Genomic DNA, 17013 nt, shown 5'->3' with positions numbered 1-17013 from the left:
ATCAGTTAACACAATGCAATACTTTGTTTTCCATGAACAGATATTTTGATCAGTGTGTTTGAGATGTTTGTTTATTGTGCATGACGATTTTTGTTTTGTCTTCCAGTGAAGAAGACGTGTGCCGACGTGGACTTTGTGTGTCAGAATGGTCAGTGCGTCCCGAAGCGGTGGCACTGCGACGGGGAGCCAGACTGCGAGGACGGGTCCGACGAGAGCTTAGAAATCTGCCGTAAGTACAAGTTTGGCCTCCCGTGTGTGAGGATGTGTTGGCGGGCTGCTCGCTATAGAGCCACGTCCACTGTCGGCACCTTGTGTGAAACCATAAAGGTGCTAATGCATGAAATATGGATCAGGTAATTAACCTACATCCCACGCACGGTCAGCATGAACCCCACCGCTGCTTTTAATGCAGAGTAAATGTGTTTCATGATGATTGATTGTTCCTACTGGATGTGCATGTGGAGAGAAGACTGCAGCACAGGTCAGCTGCTCCTGCTCTTTGTAAAGGACTTTAAAGAAACACATTCACTTTCAGGATTAACAACAAGGGGAGATCTAAGGAGCACTGATGTGTCACGGGTTTGTATACATGTGTCACACGAAGTCTTAATTACTGCAGACGTTCAGTGAAGTACCAAAACGACGAGGTTGAACTGACCCAGAAACACATTCCTCCAACCTACTCAGACTCTTTGACCGAGACGCTAGGCCTCACTTTTGCCAATGGTAACCGAGAAGTCGTACATCTGACTGCTGTCAAAGTCGGACCTTCACATTAGGAAAGTCTGTTGGAGCTCAGAAGCAAATGTGGTGTTGCTTGACAAATGTACTTCAGACTTTTGACGTTTTTGGTTTTTCAGCAGCAATAATTTAGGTCCAACACAAACTCTATCAACCTGTCCAATTAATTAGCCTAGCCCCTATAATTTACCAGCCACGACTTGGCAAACTAGATAGGCTCGGTTAACTATGAATTGTTTTGCACTGTTTACCTGATTAGCCTCCCATCTTGCAATTTACTTATACCAGCTAATCGACCAGCTTATGAATGGAGCTTGGTGCTTTTATTCATCCTAAAATAACTACCGCATCAAGAGCAGTTATAACTGGAATGCTACAACTGGGTTTCTTCCGAAAACCTGCAGCTTCCTGAATTAGGAATTCTAGCATTCTAAGAAAAGAAGACGCCACAATAATTTAATATTTAAAGCAGTGATGTAGCTTTGCCTGCTGTTTGTGCCGGCGTGACATAATGAGCCTAGCCTTGGTAATTCACCAGCTCTGAACAGAAAAGGTTGAAGTCGGTGGTGTGAAACAAATTTTAGTTCAGGGGCCACGTGCAGGCAAATATCGTCTGGAGTAGGTCGGACCGATAACCTAGTGCCATAATAACCTTTAAATTTTGACTTTAAACTTTCTTTGTAGCGCAGAGTATATGATAGTAATTGTTTGGTTTTGTGAAAAGATTTGTGCAATCTCAACATGAAGCCAATTTTAATCAAATGTGCAAAAAAACCTTGTAGAATTGTTGCATTATGCATGTTTTTACGAATTCTCCCTGATAGCATCACTTTGAGACTATCTTGTCATCAAACTAGATGACTTTCATGGCAGCATCACTTATACCTCGACTCGGGTCTGTGTTGTCTGCTACTTTCAACATGAATTTCTAAAATAAAATTCTTTTCATTGAAATCTTTACAATTTGCTTGGTGGTTTGGCTGGATTGGAGCCTTTTACAGGCCGGTTTTGGATCCCCTGGCTTGCTCAGTCACTTGTCACAGAAATGCTTCCTCCTATCACACCATCAGAAATTTGTTTGTGTTGGGCAAACCTGTTTTTTGTAATCAAAATCTTCAGACTAAAAATGGTAGACAAGTTCAGATTTTCAATCTCTTGAAACTAACAGATTAACAAATTAACAGCGTGACTCCCACCCTGCTGAAAACTTGCTTAGAAACTATCATTTCTGCTAAAAGTCCCCATTTAACAAGCTTTTTCTATTCCGGTTAAATGTTGCAGATGAAATTGAGACATGATGGGATATTTCTTTGCTGATTTGAAGTTTTGATTGCTGGACTTTTCTCCATTATGTAGTAAACATCTTTCCGCCAGTTGCCTTTGGGATTATTACCTTTCAAGTCGGCATGGCAAACAACATTCTTGACTATCAAAGTGCATGAAGGAGACGTCCTGCTGTTCCAAGCACAGCAGGAATTCAGCGGGGCACTTAAAAGCAGGGGGCAGGGGCAGCCCCATCAAATAAATAAGTTGTTTAAAAGGAAGTAAGAAAGGCTACTGTGCTTTAAATGGCATCGCTGCGACAGTGAGGTCTGGAATGGATGCTGATCGGAATCAAAGAGATGAATAATGATGGCAGGTGTTTTTGTACTACGCTGTGTTTTAATGAGTCTCTCTTCCGGTCGGCTCAGAGATAAATGAACTGTGTCATGAACACAAGGGGAGGATAAAGACCCCTCATCAAACAGCCGCAGGCTCCACACACCACAGCAAAGTCTGGAAGTTTCTCAAAGTACAACAGAGTATGCTCTGTAAGAATATCGGGAGGTGTTGAGAGACAGAATATGATGATAGGTGATAACAGCCAGGGCTGCGCGATAGAACGATAAAGTAGGATTTTATAGTTTTTAAAAAGTGCTTTGTACTTATTGCATGAATAAATTGATCAGACTTTTGCCATAACATTCACCATGAAAGTTTACAATGTAACAAAAAATGGGATTCATTTCAAATTGTAATGGACAAAATGATTTCTTATCTGGTCAGACATCGTTGAAATCTGGGGGCAAGAGAAAGAACACTGTGAATTCAAAGAACAAATCTCAAAGCACAAACTTATCAACACCAGCAACTTAAGTGTTGTTGATAATCATGTTATACAAGATAATTGTAGATTCACCTAATATCACTTCTCCATTTTTATCAAAATACCAAGACACACCGAGTTACCAGAAGACAAACCCGATGTTTCACTGCTCTTCGTCTTTAAAGCTGCAAAACTTCAGACGAAGTCGCTGAATCAGTGAAGAACTCCTTTAGAAACTTAAGACTTTCAACTTAACTCTGGTTTAACGTCACAAGACCTAAAATGCTCTTTCGATGAATCAATAATAACCCTCATACAAAAACATCAGAACATCCATCAGCTCAACTATCAGACGCCTGTAGCACTGGTCTACCGTCAGACATCGGTCTTCATGAGAAGAATCTTGACGATAAAGTTAAACCTCTTTAATGGAAACAAGTATGATCAGTACTGGTCCTTCCTGAAACCAAAACCTTGCCATATTGGAGATATTACTCATTTTCATGCACAGATATCACATTAAGGTTATATAATCTGCTCGCTGCTGCTGCTCTGGTAACGTTTAATTCATTGTAAATCATTAAAGACTCACTTTGAATGTGCACAGACCTGCAACAAACCGTTACCTTATAGTTCAGTCGTCATCCGTAGTGAATTTATGACTTTAGCACAACCTTTATCTGAGGTGAATAAAACTTCTCCAGTACAAGCTGCAGAAAGTTTCTAATCACTACAGAAAGCCCTACTTGATTCAATATACATCTATCAGCCACAACTTTATGACCACTGATGGGATAAGTGAAGACCATTAATCATTTTTGTGTGTGAACTCCAATGGGCAGGAAGGGAACATCTTGTCCTCTCCATTGTGTTATAAGAAGGAAATTTGGCAAGTTTAAGGATGGAGGATTTGTGAATCTCCAGACCACTAACCGCCCACAACAGCTGCAGTTTTGAAGTGGTCCAAGGAAGGAAAATAGAGCCGATTGTGAAATAATAGTGAACGGTTCTCATGTCTTTCAGTAAATTATGAAGTTCGGTCTTTTCCAGGAATACCGTTGCATATAAAATCCTTTAAACTTCCCCTTTTTAATGCTATTTTGTTGCACAAAATGAGTTCAGCGTGTCCTGTAGAACCTGTTGAACTTTTAAAATATTCAGATAATTCACCGTTTTGCCTTTTACATTTTTTTTCTGCTGCACATTTGAAACCCAATTTTGGATCTTTGCATTATTTAATTGCCGGCTGCGAACTTGACTGATTCAAAGTGCTGCTGAGCCATTTGATCTTCTCCTCTTGTAAACTTTGATGGTCTGTGTGTGTGCGCGCGTGCCGGTCAAATGAAGGTCTTGAACTACATTCCACTTTTGTAGTCATGAGTGTGTGTGTGTGTGTTAATGGTGTGAAGTTCCAGTCATAGCTGCTGTGGCGGACGTGCCAGTCAGCTTCTATCGCCGTTATGTCACTGTGCCGTTTGACCAGCTGTTACACGCACACACGCACACACACACACACACGCACACGCACACACACACACACACACGCACACACACACACCAGGTCTTGTTTCTCTCTGCAAGCACACTTCTGCACATTTTTTCCATGAATGACCCCGCACTCTGATGCTTGGGTCTTTTTTTTTTTTTTTCTCGTATCTCTGAGAAGTGCAGTCGGTCGTTTGAGCTTCTTGCCGACAGGTTTCTCATAACGATCAAACACATGTCAACCTTTAACCTTCAACATTAGCGTTTGGATTACAGGTTCAACACAACTGCTGTCATGAGCTTTATCGTAGGTGTTTCAGGACCCGTTTACACAACGTTTTCAAATGAAAATGGAAAACGTTTGTTGCTTTCTGGGGGGCCATTTACACCGCAACGGTGCTTAACGCAACCAACAGTGCAACTTTTTGGAAACTGCTTCCAAGATGGAACTTTTGGAAAATGCTCTGAATTTGTGGCTTTTTGAAAACGTTGCTACTGTGAACTTCTCACCATGGCCGAAGTAAATGGTTCTTCTGCACGTGTGCAAGTTGATGGGACAATAACAATGGTGACTTCCTTTGTCATGACTCCCAGTCCATATTATCCTGGGACTTTGTTTTTGTAAGTAAACGACACACATGACCTAACCCTATAAAACTACCAACGGTGACCCCACATGAAAACGGTTTACAGGTGAATGGACCTCATTTTGAAAATGTTGTCTTGTAAACGCGAACATTTTTGAAAGGAAACCGTAAAATCGATGCATTTTCACTTGAAACAAAGTGATGTGCCCGTCTGCTTTCGCCCCAACAGCGTTACGTAATATGAGACTGGTGTCAGATTACAAGCTCTGGTTGCAGTTAAGCATGTTTCAGCGCTGCTGAAAGTTGGAGGATGAAAGTAGAAGGAATAATCATTGAATTGGGTTTCATTTAGCACCAAGACGTTTGACCCCAACCCTTAAAAGAACGCATTTGAGGAAAAACACTTGATCATTCTAATAACGTTGTCGAGTACTGCAGTAATATTGGAGTCTCATGGAAAGCACTAAGTGGCGCTTCATGTTTTTCTCCTGCTCCATTTCTTTAGTTGGACCAGAGACTTCTGGATCCAACATTACATTTATTGCTGCTCAGCCAGGTGTTTCTTTGAGCTTTCCACATTCGGGGCACAAGTGTTCCGGCTTCTCCACATTGTAAGTGGACCCCATTTATACAAGCCAACAGTCGATTTTTAAAGTTATGTTTACCGACTCAAAAAAAACTGGGAACAGGAGTCTTTCATGCGTTGATGCCGTCAGTTGAATGACAAGAAATGTACTATGAAAATACTACAAATTGGACCTTGTGTTTTCTGTAGGATACTCATACATGATGCAGTCATTTAGTTATAATGAATAAGCACATTATTAAATCAGTGCTCTTCATGGTTTCACGATGTCTGAAAATGGTCTTTAAAACTCCTACATTTGACTTTAACAAGTGTGCAGCTGCTTGTTTCTTGAGCTGCGTGTGCGTGCCATCGACACAATGTCAACAATTCCCATTTGATATCCAGGAAGCTAATTATGCAATTAGCAGCCTGCTGTAATTGATGACTTTTAAATCATCTCAGGTAGTCAACATTTCTCCGTGAAATCATAAATTATACAGCGGAAGTCATGGTAAAGGCCGACTCATACTCCATAAGAAGTTCGGCACTGCGGGGTCCTACCGAACAAAATTACGTAATTTCCTTTGGCCAGCTCCCTCTGGCTGAAGAAATTTGGTTCAGCTGTGCCAACCGTCCTGGCCGAACTATGTTGGTACCGCACTGCCGTGTGCTGCGCATGTTGCGCATGCCTGTTCCAGCTCGCTAATGACTATCAGTGATAATTTAATCATATTTAACCTGTAACCTCACTACTGTATGAGCCCTGCAGCTCGTTAAAATGTCAGAGGGCAGGCTTACGTGATGCACCTGAGCGCATCACTAAAAGCTGTCAGCGCCTGCAGTTAAAACTGGACCAACATCACGGCACGGACAAAAACTCTCTAATTACTGAAACAGTTCAGAGAAATGTATTTCTGAAAGCATTGGAGGCGAGAAATAACCTGTGCAGTTAAAACGCCACTTCAGACGTGTGGCTGCTCTGAGGGGGCGTGGCCTGCGAGTTCCTCAGTGTATGAACAGTCCTGTCGAAAAAGCTTTTTCGCTGCCGTATGTTCTTTTTCTTATGGCTTAAAAAAGGGAGTATGCAGGGGCCTTAATAGCACAACATGGCTTCTGTCCCAGCAGACTGGATTGAGGAAGTCCAGCGTAGCAGTGCATCACCTGGCCTATCAGTAAAAACTATAATTCAATAATTCATCCATCGGTAGGAGCCACTTTTCAATTCATCTTCTGCCCCAGCGAGCAGCTCTTATCGCAGCACAGCCAGTATCCACGCAGCCCGCCGCTGCTTGTTATCTCCTCCCACGGTGGAATATCGCAGCGATAAGAGGCAATGCACATCTGCAGGCTGAAATATGATAGAAGAGGAGTGCTGTATGTATGCTCAGTGGAAAACCCTCAGTATGTAGGAGGATCAGGAGGTAGGTTTCATGCTCCTGCAGCAGGATGCATCAGATATGTTGTCAGTTATTTAGACCATTTTTTTTTCCCAAGATACAGAACCAATAAATGGCTCAAACTATGCACATCACCAATAAAAACCGATCATGGGAATTTACTATGATGGGAAAATATAACAGTGTACTGCCACAAGGTTTCTATGTTTGCACCTTGTTGCTTAACCGTGGCGTTTTTGAGCAATTTGGAGGGTAGTAGGCTGAAAAGAAAACATGTTCCGGCTTCAAGGAGAAAGTCAGTGATGAATTGATAGTTTGTCTGCATTCTGTAACAAAACAGAGCAACATGTGCTAAATTTAGCCTCCAGGAAGAACATCAAACTCTCCAACAATTAAAAGATGAGTGTTTCACAGTAGAATATTTTAATGTCCTTATACTTCACTTTAGAGTCTGATCTTTGATGGAAGCATATGGGTCTAAACTAATGGATTTATGATATTTGAAAACGAGGCATTGACGTATTTTTACACACATAGAGACACTTATTTAACTCTATAGTTGCACCTCCAGTCAGGGTATGTGAGTACTTCATAATTCGGTTAACTGTGTTTGCCCAAAAGTAAAAGAAAATTAAATTTTTTGAAAGAGTTTTTGTTGAACTGGGAAAAAAGACACAAAACATGTGACATTGCTGTGCCGATGGACTGGAGGTATAAACGATGCAGTGATGGTTTTATTTACTCGTTGTTGTTTGTGTTTGCAGACATGCGGACGTGTCGTGTGAACGAGTTCAGCTGCGGAGCGGGCTCCACCCAGTGCATCCCCGTCTTCTGGAAATGTGACGGCGAGAAGGACTGCGACAGCGGAGAGGACGAGATCAACTGTGGTGGGTGGACGTCCCCTTTATTTTCACACGACTTTGGATTTGGCGCCACAGCATGAACATGATGTATTTGGGGAGAATTTGGATTGAGCTGGCATGTTTTCCTGACCCAGTGACCTTGAGATAAATTCAAGAATCCCGTAAGTTGTTGTGCTCATGCCAAGTCCTTATAGTGAGTAGGAGTAGTTAAATCGAGTACATAGTACTCACAGTAGGACTAACACTGTTGCCTACTTGAGCTTTATTGAGGCTGTAGGTGTCCTGAAGAGTTAATCACTGATCTAAACCCTTCACAACCACTGTGTGTTGTGAATAGATTTGATGCTAAAACGATGTTCACACCCAGTCAGGTCCAGTTTTTGGAGAGCCATGAGGAGTAGTTGGTGGAGTTTTGGCTGTGATGGAGCAACAGAACGGGATGTTTATTTTCTGCTGATGGATGAGCGCTCCAGGCCAGATGTCGATATTGTCTGCCGTGGTCACTGGATATTTTCTGGCTCCCTCCTCCCATGGATTCCCGAAAAGGGCTGTAAAACGTCTGAATACCACTGTGGATTATCAGAAAGCTGATGTGGACAGAAAACGCTGTCCAGCTGCAGCGCTTCAGTTCGCTCTCCTCCCTCATTACCGCTGCGCTTTTACACAAGCTAACAAGCCTGTTGGAGTTTTTCAGCAGCTCTGGCTTATTAAGCGTGGCAGCTGGTGTCCTGTATGAATGCCTCTATCAGTTACCCCTCCTCCAGCTGTTTATTCACAACACGTCGGAGGGTAAACACACTGGCAGCGTTTTCCTGTGCGGACATTCCCAGATAACAAGATGTGAGCGTGAAGTGCCGCCGCAACATGCCGCTTCATACTAATGAGTGAACGCAGGAGATTTGTGCAGAAGGGAAGGTTGGTCCGCAAGCGACTTGATGATTGATGGGTTTGCACAGTCGACGTTTGTGCCGAGAGTGAAGGATGTTATTGAAACATGGCGATATTGAGTGTGTAGCGCGGTGTGCGTCTGTGCAGCTGGAGTCTGGTTAAAGAAACCTCCCGTGGTGGTTCACACTAAATCTGCAGCTCTGTTGTCCTTGAATGACGTCTCGCTGTGATTTGCTGCAGTGCACGTGATCAGGCCGTGAAACGTAGGAGTACATTACATGGCAGGAGCCAGTCGGTGTGGCAGTCCATCTGTTCAGTCTCTTAGATTAAATACTAAACTGGACTTTACCTAAAAACCTGTTACAGGGAAGAGAAGCAACTCGGTCTTTACAATATTAGTATTGTGGTTAATCCAAACATTTAACTATATATATATATATATATATATATATATATATGATGATGTTTATGCTGAGATTTTAACTTGTTCCAATTTCTTGAAGAGAACAAGCACCAATTCTTCACATTACAATAATGGACAAACTTGAATACTTTGTTTTCCACCAACAAATTTCCTTTATTGATTTTCTATAATAAAAATTACAAACTCATTAACGTAGAGATTGCAAACGGTCACCAGCCAACATGCTTGCACTCATTTTGTCAGACTTTCCAATGGCAAAGTCCTTCCTGTCAAAACGTCATAAAGCTGTGCAGAAAGTCTGACGGAAGACGCCGCCGCTGTGTTGAATAATCAGGTTTTGTTTTGACTGAGCTGTTGAACGCCGCTCCTCCCCTCTCTCTCCCTCTAGGAAACATCACCTGCGCTCCTAACGAGTTCACGTGCGCCAGCAGCCGCTGCATCTCCCGTAACTTTGTGTGCAACGGCGAGGACGACTGTGGCGACGGCTCGGACGAGCTGGAGTGCGCCCCGTCCTCCTGCTCGCCCAGTGAGTTCCAGTGCGGGAACTCGTCGTGCATCCCGGCCAGCTGGGTGTGCGACGACGACGTGGACTGCCAGGTAAGAGCGCAAACACACGCCATCGAGAAGAGGAGAATCTGTAAACACAGTTACTCAGCAAGGAGCTGTGAGCTCAATCACACTGTTAACAAGCAGATTTGGTGAATGAAGTTCCTGTTTACATTAGAAGTGCATGACGACAGGAGTCGGTGACAAAGGTTTGTACAAAGCAAACGTTAATGGATGCACTTGAATGGTCTTTGTTGTATTTGATGACACTAGGGTGTTTAACATTTAATTGCTGATGGGTGGATGACCTGTGACAACATGTGAGAATGGCTTCATCATGAAGATTACTGCTTTGAAAGGAGAAGCGTGTCATCCTGGCTCATTTAGGCTCAGTTTTTAAGAGGAAATAAATAATGTATATTACGGGCATCAAACATGTTTTAGTTCAGCGGCCACAAACGGCCCAGTTTTACCTTGAGTGGGCCGGACCGACAATAGTGCATTAATAACTTTACGGCACAACAAAGAAAACCTTTAAAGTTTAAAGTGTACACATTGAAAAGGTCTATTTTCATAAAACCAAACAATTACTACAATCCCAACATAAATAAAGTTTAACTGAAGCCTTCCGATGGAAAAATACAGTGAAAACTCCCCCTGACATGGCTTTCATGCTAATTTGATTGCAATGAGGTAGCTAGCTAGCTTTCATGGCAGCATCGCTGATATCTCAGCTCAGGTCTCAGTGTCGTGTTGTGTCTGCAACTCTATAAAATTGTGTTGAAAAAACAATGCTTCTTTCAAGTTTTTCCAATTTGTATGGTGGTCTGACGACCCAGATTGGAAAGTCTTGCTGGCCAATTTTGGCCCACTGACTTTGTTTCACACCCCTGCTATGCATCTTCAAGAAATATTTTTAGACTTTTGGGTGTGTTATGTATGTTTTGAGTTGTTTTATTTAAATGCACATTTGTTTAGTTTTACTTCCCTTTGATGATCCAGTTTTTTTACAACCAAAACGTCCCTACTTTTTTACGTTTTAATGGTTTTAATTTTCTATTCATTCCTGACTTGTCATCACTGCTTTTTTTTTTTCCATTTTTGCCTCGCCAGTCATGTTTGAATAGAATTAACCTGCCTGGAAGGTGCTGTTCAAATCTAGTGTAATGCTCTCATTGGTAAAAGGTGTGTTTGTGTTGGCTTTAATCCTAACTCAATGGGAGTCACTGTACGCTGATTAAAGTCGACTTTTGCTCAGCTTGATGCTTGGAAAGTTTTTCAAGCTGTATTACATATTGAAATTGACAAAGCTGCAGGTTGGGTGTGTGTCTTTAATTTTTTTGAAATCCTTACATAATTTTCCATACAGACTCGCACTTCCCTGTATTGAAGTGCCCAGTTTCTTTTCCCCAGGTTTGCAGACAGACGTGTGGCCACACTGGTTCTGCAAGTTCAGCAGCCTCTAGTCGTGATCGACCTGCCTCATTTGTACATGCACACACACACACACACACACACACACACACACACACACACACACACACAGACACGTGGCAGAACAAGCTCCACACTATTTCCTGAGCATGTATTGATGTAATTTTCATGAATGGGTGCTTGGACGTGCTCCCGCCCACAAAGTCACAGATCAGGTCATCTTCATTCCTTCCTCCTCCTCCCGTCTCACACCCAGCAGCAGCACACCCACCTTCTCGCTCTTAAAAACCGGCTCGCAAATGATTCATTGACTGTGTGAGCTGATGAAAGAGTGAGAAACTCTTTCCTGCTGCTCGGCCTGCTCCCACTCTGTCCAGTTGTTTTATTCCAATTAACAACTCAGTCACTTCAGACTGAAACACTCGCAGCCATGACGGATACCACATCACGCGTCAACCTCAACATCTTCTCTGAAATTGTATCCTTGTCCCAAATTAGCCTTCACGTCAACTTCATTTTTTGGGGGGGATCTGAGCTTTAAGAAGAAGCGTCGCTGTACACAGCAGCTTATCAAGATATTTGATGAATGCCCTTTATACTAAAATCCATTCTTGCGACCAAACATCTTTTATTAGATTGAACTTTTTCAGACGGGTGGTGAATGCATTACTTGACCTTTTCATGTCCTTGATACTGAAGAAATTATCCAGATGATGCAGTGTTTCACTCATCAGCTTTTGTAATGAAGTTGGTTAGTAGATTTTCTGCAGGTGTCAAATATTTCTCAAATATAGTGTGCAGTGGTGCAGCAGTATAGACGGCAGGGATAAACGGATTAAAATGTGCTGCAAATTTCATGTTCTTGGTTGATTCCTGCATGTAAATAATGCAGTGTAGATTCAGACCCTGATCACATGGCATTCTCAAGTGAAAATGCATCGTTTTTTCATTTAGTTTCTGAAAATTTTTTCATTTACATATCAACGTCGAACGCTGAAAACGACGGTGCTGTTGTGTTATGACACACATGCGTGCAGAGAACAATACACAGACATTCATATGGACAGACGACATTGTTTATTGCAAAGTTGGATTCTACTTACATTTGACTGTCAAAGGAAAATGTTCTTGTCCATCTAAACGTACTACTCATTACGGCCATACTACTGTGTGCGTGTCACAATATTAGCGTTTCCGCCGTTTACACGGAAATAGAGCCCGAGCATTTTCAGGAAGTTTGTTTCTCCTCATTTAAGTGGAGAATAAACTGGAACCTTGTCAAAAAAGTTCCACCTTTGGATCCGTTTACAGAAAGTTGTTTCAGTGACTCAGAGCACTGTTGTCATGGAAACAGGCCGCATTTACACGACAGTTTTCAAGTGAAAACGCAAAGCTTTTGTTGCATTTTGAGTGTCAAAGGTTGCTCTATTTAGGCCAGATTTACGAAATGTGATAAATTTACAAAATGTTGTAAATGTTCCAAAGCTTTCTACAGCTCAGAAAACAATAGTGCTGATTGGAGTAGAGAAACATTGATGTTTTTATTAGCATATCATTTTGGTAATTTCATGTTTTACTAAAGGAGACTTGCATATCAATCAGTGGATATAGCCCCGGGGTAACTGAGTCTTCAGTACCTAAGGTCCATTACATAACCGATTTACTTCCCAGTCAGTGTGTTTGGCTGTTTGATCTTTTGTGGTCTTGCATGCTAGCAGTTTTTAAATTGAAAATTGCATTTCAAGAAGTCCTGCCCACACTGGTTTCTATCTGTAGAACCCGCTCTTGATCATCCAGCTGTGTAACATACAAACATCAAGAGCCACCATGTGCAGGAAACGATGTCACTGGTTTGACAAATGTTCTCTAATGATCGGAGGGATTACTTTGCTTTCTTTACTGAGGCGTTCCATTGTGAACGGCTTCCAGAGTGCAAGTGCAAGTGATTATGCTACCATTTACTACACAATCATCTGGATCAGAGGAGCTATTATTTTACGTAAAATTTTAGATGTCAGGCCGCATAAATGCAACGACATGCACAAACAGTATCATGTAAATTAGTAGCATGTCTGTGCAATTACTGTCAAGACGTTGGCATAGCTTTTGAAATTGAACAATACCGTTTATAGCAGATTGTTCTTGTACCATCAGGAACTAAAGCAGAAAAAGGTGATCGGTCAGGAATACAGGAGCGTAGCATCGAAACAGTCGTTCAGCCTTCATAGCTGCCATTTAGCATCCTGATTGGTGTGTTTGACCACTGATCAATCAGAAGAGGTGCTCATTGATTGCTGCTTTCTTTGTTTGTATGGTCCAGATTCCAGTGTGTGTATGTGGGACAATAAAGTCATGTGATATGATTTGTTTGAGGCACGTCTGTGCAGATGAGGCTTTGGACTGGGTTGGTGTCAGTTTGCTTCCTTGATTCTTCTTTGTTTAATGTGTACGTTGCGTGTTGTGGAAAACTACAAGGACTGAACATTTTTTTTCCTAATAGTCTTTTCAATCTAATTCATGTTTGTGGTTGCCTTCCTTTAACGTGCTGGATCCTGACTGGTTTTTAAAGAAGTCTGTATTCTCCCTGATCCTCAGTAAATTGGTGACCTCTCTCCCACCACAGGACCAGTCAGATGAGTCTCCAGCTCGCTGTGGCCGTCACCCAACACCGCCAGCCAAGTGTTCGTCCAGTGAGATGCAGTGCCGCTCCGGAGAGTGCATCCACAAGAAGTGGAGATGTGACGGAGACTCAGACTGCAAGGACGGCAGCGACGAGGCCAACTGTCGTACGTAGACACTCACCCACTCCTACCGATCTCCTCTACCTGGAACCATTTGGATTGGAGCTGTCAAACACTTTGAGAGAAAAACTCAATGAACAATAGTGACTGCATGTGGTCCCTCAACTACAGAGGTCTGAGCAGACTGAGGTCTGCGTCTCATTTTTATTAAGACAGATTTTCTGAGTATAAACCAGCAGGAAAAGTTTGGCTCCAATGAAATGTTTTTGATGGTCCTTTTGACCTCTCCCCCAAATGTTTTAAATTTCCTACAATGCCACAGACGATCAATGCTCCTTTAGCTTCTGTGCATTTTGGGCTTATCTGGTATGTTTTTGTGATATTTATTCATCCCTCTCAAGTCTGTTTTTTCATTATCTGTGTAATGCAGAGTGACCTGCAGCACGCTGAAGAAATATTAGTCTGATTTACTCCATTCTGGGGCCGTTATCGTGTTTGCCTGGAGGGATTCAAAGTCTGTCAGTGTTAATGTTTGCTGTGCGAAAAGACATTTTCTTAATATATACAGAGCACACAGTGAAGTTGGGAGTGATTTCAGCTGTGAACTCATTTCCAGTAAAATCTCAATTTGGAAATTCAATAAAATGTAACAGTCGACAGGAACTAGGTTATTGCCACATTTCGTCTCGTATATTCTTATGCCTCAATTTTGATCCTCGATAGTTATTAGTCTGTGTGTGCCTGTGTGTTCTGCAGCTGTGCGTACTTGTGGGGCTGATCAGTTCAAATGTGACGATGGAAGCTGCATCCTGGGCAGCAGACAGTGTAACGGTCTCAGAGACTGTGCGGACGGATCTGATGAAACCAACTGCAAAAACAGTATGTGACATTTTTTTTGTGTGTGTGTGCACAGCTTTCTATACAAATGTCTGCTTTCAGTTGTCCCCCGAGGGCATCGTCGAGCAGTATTTAAATGCATTTTCCTCCAAGGTGCGACTCTCTGTTTTTCGTATTTTCCCTCTGGCTGTCCTGAGGTGCAAACTGTCTGTGGGAAATCTTTCTTCCTCACACAAGATGTTAAAGTACGAGTGTTTGGGACACTGATGCTGTCATTGCTGCATCATGTCTTTGTTTGGAGCTGACATCACCGTCTGTCACATTGTGAATTGTAATTATCGTATCGCACTAACTCACCTGATTGAGAAGGAAGTTCTGTTTTTAGCTTCAATACTGAGGCTTAAACTTTATTGGCCCTGAAGAAAACAGACTTTGCATTTTTTTTGCAGGGGTACAGGTATTAAGGCTAATTTTCATCTGTAAAAGTTTGACTTGTGTTAACACTTCTTAGGCCCTGTTTACAAGACATTTTCAAGTGAAAACTGTAAACTTTGTTTGGGAATCAGTTTCTCAGAGCCACTGAAAACCCAACTTTTTAAAAACAGCTCCCAATTCTTCAGAAACATTCCGTCTCCATAGAAACCATGGGGAAAAACGCAGCTTTTTGAAAACTGCTACTGCTTATGCCCACCAGTCGTATTAAACAGTTCTTCTGCACATGCAATAGTCGAACACGAAACAACAATGGCAGCCTCCAGAGTGGCATCACTAAACCGTACCAACTCGTTACCCAACATCGTTTTCAGCATTTGTATTTTCTGTGGAAACGGACATCGTTTTCAAAAACGTCTCAGAGTAAACATGAAACTTTTCTGAAACGAAAACGCTTACGCAATGCGTTTTACACTTATGTAAATGGGGTGTTATTGCTTTCCAACTGAATACATGAAGTCAAGGGTATAAACTTGTCACAAGTTATCAGAATTGACCATCGTATAAAAATTTTAGTTTTCAAGCGGTTTCTAACCATAGAACTCTCTTTGACTTGAAGGTGCAGGAATTTCTCGGCAGTGGCGTAACGCGCCCACATTCGGTCTATAACTGTTGCAGTTTTGTAAAAGTTCTATCTTGGTTAGTTTAGGTTTAGTGAACTCACGTTTTTATGTCATTCTTAGTTTCTACTCAATTCCTTTTCTTTAACTACAATTATCTTGTTCACCTCACAGTGTCTCAGTGCAACGGGCCCGAGAAGTTCAAGTGTCGCAGCGGCGAGTGCATCGAGATGACCAAAGTGTGCAACAAGGTCCGGGACTGTCCCGACTGGAGCGACGAGCCCATCAAGGAGTGCAGTGAGTGTCGAAACAAACACACTTCCTAAAACACAAAACCATTCTGCTGCGTTACTGTACATTATTCTCCTTTTACGCTAGAGTACAGTGTGGAGTGTAGTTATTCTACTGTAAACTTGGTCATCACACTATAATAGGGTTCCAACCGGTCTCTCAAATTCGTATTCTGGGTAGTAATGATGGAACCTCTTGCTCTTCCTAGTTACCAAGAAAACTATGGAATCTACCAAAACCATGTCTGGAGGAGACAGACCAGCATAGCAGGAAATCCCAATGGGACTGGGACAAGCTTTTTCTTTCTTGTTTATGGCTCTGCCCTCCAACATAATGATTTTTCCATCATTTATGTTCCAATGGATGACTATAGTTACCTTGGTTTATGTTTCTTCCTCAAAGTGCTCTTGGCTCCCTCCTGGAGAGTCACGCCCTGCTGTTGAAAACCTCTGTTTTAAACCAAATCAAAAAAGCCGATCTCTGATATTGGAAACATTGCAGACTGTTGCCCTTCAAGTAAGTTCAGACGTCTTCTCTGGTGGACAGAGTCTTGGAGTTTAAATTGGGCGAGAAGGGTAAACGTTGATTCACAATGATACGATGTGGACTGCCTCAAGCGCTCTACGCTTCACCTCTAAATAATTCTCTTTCATGGATCACAGAACTCACCCTAAAAAGTGATTATTCTGCTTCGCACAATCAGAATGCTAAATACAGAGCGGATCACACCGCGGCCCAGCCAGATGAGAAGTCCCGTCAGTAATCCTGTTTCACTCATAGAAATGCTCTGCTACATGAAGAACCATCTACTCTGGCTGTTTGTCGAGCGCAGAGAGAATTATGACTTGATGAATAGAATTTTTAGTGGATTAGGAAAAGTCTGAATCTGTTGAAGTGATTCCTATGAGAGCAGATAGACGAGCAGAAGCTCATTTATATGACCGTTTTCAAGTGAAAACCTAAAACCGTTTTGGGTGTTTGTTTATGCGACTACGGGGCTTGAAAACACAACTTTCTGAAAACGGCCATGGCAATAGTAAATACTTCTCCTGCACATGTACAAGTAGATGGAC

The 17013-nt window shown here is 42.2% G+C and overlaps 1 protein-coding gene across 2 annotated transcripts in view; it reads left to right on the top strand.

Moving 5' to 3' along the window:
- The window catches only part of vldlr (very low density lipoprotein receptor), a 69144-nt gene that overhangs the window by 20934 nt on the left and 31197 nt on the right, over positions 1 to 17013 (top strand). For both annotated transcript variants that reach the window (XM_080477244.1, XM_080477243.1), the window contains exons 3-8: positions 107 to 229; positions 7629 to 7751; positions 9428 to 9636; positions 13643 to 13805; positions 14517 to 14639; positions 15824 to 15946. In XM_080477244.1, coding sequence (XP_080333370.1) covers positions 107 to 229; positions 7629 to 7751; positions 9428 to 9636; positions 13643 to 13805; positions 14517 to 14639; positions 15824 to 15946 — 864 coding nt within the window. The remainder of the gene's footprint in view (positions 1 to 106; positions 230 to 7628; positions 7752 to 9427; positions 9637 to 13642; positions 13806 to 14516; positions 14640 to 15823; positions 15947 to 17013) is intronic.

The sequence above is a fragment of the Lipophrys pholis genome (assembly GCF_963383615.2).
Source record: "Lipophrys pholis genome assembly, chromosome: 12".
NCBI classification, from domain to species: domain Eukaryota; kingdom Metazoa; phylum Chordata; class Actinopteri; order Blenniiformes; family Blenniidae; genus Lipophrys; species Lipophrys pholis.
The sequence above is the reverse complement of the archived record's forward strand: the minus strand, read 5'-3'. Positions and strand labels throughout refer to the sequence as shown.